The sequence below is a fragment of the Eurytemora carolleeae genome, unplaced genomic scaffold (assembly GCF_000591075.1).
Source record: "Eurytemora carolleeae unplaced genomic scaffold, Eaff_2.0 scaffold315, whole genome shotgun sequence".
NCBI classification, from domain to species: domain Eukaryota; kingdom Metazoa; phylum Arthropoda; class Copepoda; order Calanoida; family Temoridae; genus Eurytemora; species Eurytemora carolleeae.
This window is the reverse complement of record NW_019396843.1, coordinates 31,019-35,792: the sequence shown is the minus strand read 5'-3', so window position 1 is coordinate 35,792 and position 4,774 is coordinate 31,019. Positions and strand designations below refer to the sequence as shown.

General features: G+C 30.6%; 1 protein-coding gene across 2 annotated transcripts in view; it reads left to right on the top strand.

The window, feature by feature from the left end:
* The window catches only part of LOC111709305 (DNA repair protein XRCC1), a 34,992-nt gene that overhangs the window by 77 nt on the left and 30,141 nt on the right, over nt 1-4,774 (top strand). Inside the window, exons 2-5 of one of the 2 annotated variants that reach the window (XM_023482936.1) lie at nt 418-473; nt 2,491-2,571; nt 3,753-3,798; nt 4,272-4,348. In XM_023482936.1, coding sequence (XP_023338704.1) covers nt 418-473; nt 2,491-2,571; nt 3,753-3,798; nt 4,272-4,348 — 260 coding nt within the window. Of the gene's footprint in view, nt 1-417; nt 474-2,490; nt 2,572-3,752; nt 3,799-4,271; nt 4,352-4,774 lie in introns of both variants that reach the window. The other variant, XM_023482935.1, reaches the window with a different exon arrangement.

The following is a 4,774-nucleotide window of genomic DNA, read 5'->3' as shown; positions in this document are numbered from 1 at the left end:
GTAACAAACTTTTTCCGATATACTTTACTGTAAAAATATGAAAATTATTAAACTAATAAAGAAAATTTAATCTATGAAACCTCACAATTTATTTAATGTAATGTTAATGTCAATCTAACAATCTACGCTCTACAGTGTTGTTACATACAAAGGATTAGACTGAAGAAACAACTGTGTGGAAATTGCTCAGACTTTTTTCTTAGTCTTTTTACTCTGTAACAAACAACATGCTTCTTTCTATGACAAATCATTTTAAGGCAATATTTAAACCTTAACATTGTTATGTTCAATGGGTTTAGGTCGTCATCGTATTTTATAATTCGAAAAAAATGCATCAAGATATTTTCATCTCTTCAAAGGAATTTCATTATTTGATTTTCCTTCTATAATTAATCCTAATTTATTTTCCTACACTAGGTGCTAGGGTATAGTAGTGAAGACACACAGTTTCCTGTATCTAATCTTATAAACAGGGAAACCATCTTGAAATCCTTAAACTGGATTTTAGCTAAGGATTTTCTTTTTAATGGATATTGTTTAGTAAAGGATATTGTTTAGTATAAGATATTGTCTAGTAAAATATATTATTTTTAATGGATATTGTTTAGTAAAGGATATTGTTTAGTAAAGGATATTATTTTTAATGGATATTGTTTAGTAAAGGATATTGTTTAGTATAGGATATTATCTAGAAAAGGATATTTTTTTTAATGAATATTGTTTAGTAAAGGATATTGTCTAGTAAAGGATATTGTTTAGTATAGGATATTGTTTAGCATAGGATATTATTTTTAATGGATATTGTTTTGTAAAGGATATTGTTTTTATGGATATTATTTAGTAGAGGATATTGTTTTGTAAAGGATATTGTTTTGTAAAGGATATTGTTTAGCAAGGATATTGTTTTTAATGGATTTTGTTTAGTAGAGGATATTGTTTAGTAAAGGATATTCTTTTTATTGAATATTGTTTTGTAGAGGATATTGTTTTGTAAAGGATATTGTTTAGTAAGGGATATGGTTTTTTAATGGATGTTGCTTAGTAGAGGATATTTTTAGTAAAGGATATTCTTTAATAGATATTGTTTTTAATAAATGTTGTTTAGTAAAGGTTTGTTTCGCAACTGGTGTTGCCCTAGTTTTTTATAAAGATAATACAGTGTCGAACTCCTTTGAACGGAACCGTAAGCACTCCGTTGCTCAATCCTCCTCATGTTGAATAAATACACAGGATAGGGCTTGAAACTTTATTACGGATTATCAGCTTCAGTCTGACATAAAAAATAACATTTATTTTCATGGAAAAAAGCTTTGAGGGTACAAGAAACAAACAACTTACCCCTCAGACATTAAAAAAACCATGAACAGCCCAATATTTATCATACAACTATTTAAAACTATTCTAATATTTACGAAGACATTTCTCATGTATATATATCAAATATAAGAAAAAAAAGATTGTTTCTTAGTACTTTAGAATAATTTCTCGTAAAGATTGAATATAACGAAAAGAACATTTTAAAACATATTTACCACAGTCATTCGCAGGGTTTTCAGCACGAAATACTAGAACACTTTACTAAGTTCGAATATACACCAGAAAAAACGTTTGAATAATACCGTAAGCACTCCGTTGCTCAATCCTCCTCATGTTGAATGAATACACAGGATAGGACTTGAAACTTTATTACAGATTTACAGCTTCAGTCTAATGTAAAAAATAACATTTATTTTCATGGAAAAAGCATTCGAGGGTACAAGAAACACAAAGTACCCCTCAGGCATTAAAAGACCATGAACAGCCCAATATTTATCATACGACTATTTAAAACTATTTTAATATTTACGGAGACATTTCTCATGGATATATATCAAATATAAGGAATAAAAGATTTTTCTTAACACTTTAGAATAATTTCTCGTAAAGATTGAGTAGAACGAAAAGAACATTTTAAACATATTTACTACAGTCATTCGCAGGGTTTTCAGCACGAAATATTAGAACTTAACACTTTACTGATTCCGAATATACACTAGAAAAAACGTTTGAATACAGAACGCGTCCATGACACAAAACTGCGCCTGCGCAATAAAATCAAAACATACGATATACAACAAGTTTCTCTCCGTATTCAATTCTTTCCAGAAACATCTGTACAGACCGCTCTCTTGTTGTAGGGGTGAACAAGAATTCCCCATTGAACAGGGGCACTTCATAGACTCAAGATACGCGACGTGGCTCGCGTAACAAGGTTATTGTTTAGTAGAGAATATTTTTTAGTAATGGTTATTGTTTAGTAAAGGATATTGTTAAGTGAAGGATATTGTTAAGTAAAGGATATTTTTAGTAAAGAATATTGTTTTGTGAAGGGTATTGTTTTTTGTGAAGGATATTGTTTAGTTAAGGATATTATTTAGTAAAGGATATTGTTTAGTAAAGGTTATTGTTTAGTGAGAAATATTATTTAGTAAAGGATATTTTTGGGTTTAGTAAAGGAAAATGGAGAGGTGCTGAAAATGGGGAGAAATCTTCTTGGGTTATTTTAGAACTGGAGAAATTGGCAAATATCAGGTACTAAACAAATTTTTGAAAGATTTAACGGTGTAAGGTTATTTTCCCAACAGAAATTTCCCCATCAGCCAATTTCCCCAACCTCCAATTTCCCCAACAGCAATTTCCCCAACCGCCAATTTCCCCAACAACAATTTTCCCAACAGCAATTTCCCCAACCGCCAATTTCCCCAACAACAACTTCCCCTGTCACTAATTTCCCTAAAAGCAATTTCTACCAACATCAATTTCCTCTTGCAGTAAAATATAAATAATGATAATGAATTCATCATGTTTGATATCTCAAATGTGCAAATTGAAAATAAAAAAAAATCGCAACTTTTCACATTTGAAATATGTTTGTATTGCGTCATCATGTTGGTATTTTTTACACTGTCCACGACGAAAAATGTTCTAATAAATCCATATGATACAAGTATGAACATACATTGTGAAGAGATAGATATTGATGTTCTATGCCCATTGCCCAGCTAGATATTAAGAAGCATCCAATAATTTTGTTAATTTTATCAAAGATTATTTGAATATTTTCTAAAAATTGTTCAATTTTTTAGAGAATTTTACTGCATGGGGAAATTGCTATTGAGGAAATTGCTGATAAGGAAATTAGCGGTTTGGGAAATTGTGACTTAGGAAACTGCGTTGGAGAAATTACCTAATACCTTTTTATCCTCCCACTCTCCCCCTCTCTCTCTTTAATCTTGATCTAGAATAGCTTTTATGCAATTCTTCCATTTCTATATTTGTTTAAAGATAAAGCTAATACTACAAAGTTTTTAAAATGATATGCAAGAATTCCAATTTCCTCAAGTTGCAGTAGCAAACAGCATATATTATAATGCTTGGAAATATGCCATTGATCAGTAATCAAAACTAATCATAACAATTTCAAATGATGGGCTCTCCAACTAAAAAGTTGGTATCCTTTAAAATGTTAAATGAGCAACAATGAGGAAGATATCTTCGTTTTTATATTTAAATAGTTTGAATTCTGTAATTTCTTTCTTTTCCCCGCAGCATAAATCTACAAAACACTTTTTAGAAAACCCGTAATTAACAATTTTTCAATTTGGCTCAGGCAAGGGTTTAAAGGTACCCTTGTGAATCGATCATGCAACTAATTAAATGGAGGGACACCTGAAATTATGCTGACAGTCCCTTTAATATGTTCTCAATTTCAGTCATCTGGACCTAGGGAACTTTGGATCTGCTTTTATTGAAGTTCAGGTAATGTTTTATGTCTGATTTGATTTGAATTGATTTAATTTGATGATTTGACTTGATTTGATTTGATTTGATTTGATTTGATTTGACACAGATGAATAGCATGCTTCTATCTAACCTGTGTCATAAGAATACCACTAGTCAAATGTTTCCAAAAAGTATGTTCAATATTTAGAACAAAAATCATCTCTCTATTTAAACTCATAAAAAATCATAGATAATCCACAGTATAAAAAATGATAATTAAATAAGCGAATAATGGAAAAGGGTACTTAAAGGAATGCTAAATATAAATTTCAAGAATGGAATGTCCGATAAACAACATAAATTAAATAAGCAAGTCACTTTTTGGAGAAAACACAACAAAGTGTACCGTTGTAAATCGGTCATTCCAATAAAGGGTCACTTGAAATTACGTAAAAAGTAGGTATCTAAATGCGCGTAATTGAACTTTGTTATTCTTTTTGATCAATCAGGTTGGAAGAAAGGGAATGTCTGATTCTGAATTCACAACTCTTCTCACCGCCAGTTCGTTCATGAGCCCGGAAGAATCGAGGAATAGTTTTATTAGTTTATTTCAACTCAGTTAATTAAGTTTAAATAGAATCAGTTTTTAGCAAGGGCAGAAAGAATGAATTTGTATCTTACGGGATTTTAATATTATGAGGGTCTTCGTTTTAAGAGAGTCATGTTCGATATTCACAACGATTAGAGAGACATGTTCGATATTCACAACGATTTAGAGAGACATGTTCGATATTCACAACGATTTAGAGAGACATGTTCGATATTCACAACGGTTTAGAGAGACATGTTCGATATTCATAACGATTTAGAGAGACATGTTCGATATTCACAACGATTTAGAGAGTCATGTTCGATATTCACAACGATTTGGAGAGACATGTTCGATATGCTCAATGATTTAGAGAGCCATGTTCGATATTCACAACGATTTAGAGAGACATGTTCGATATTC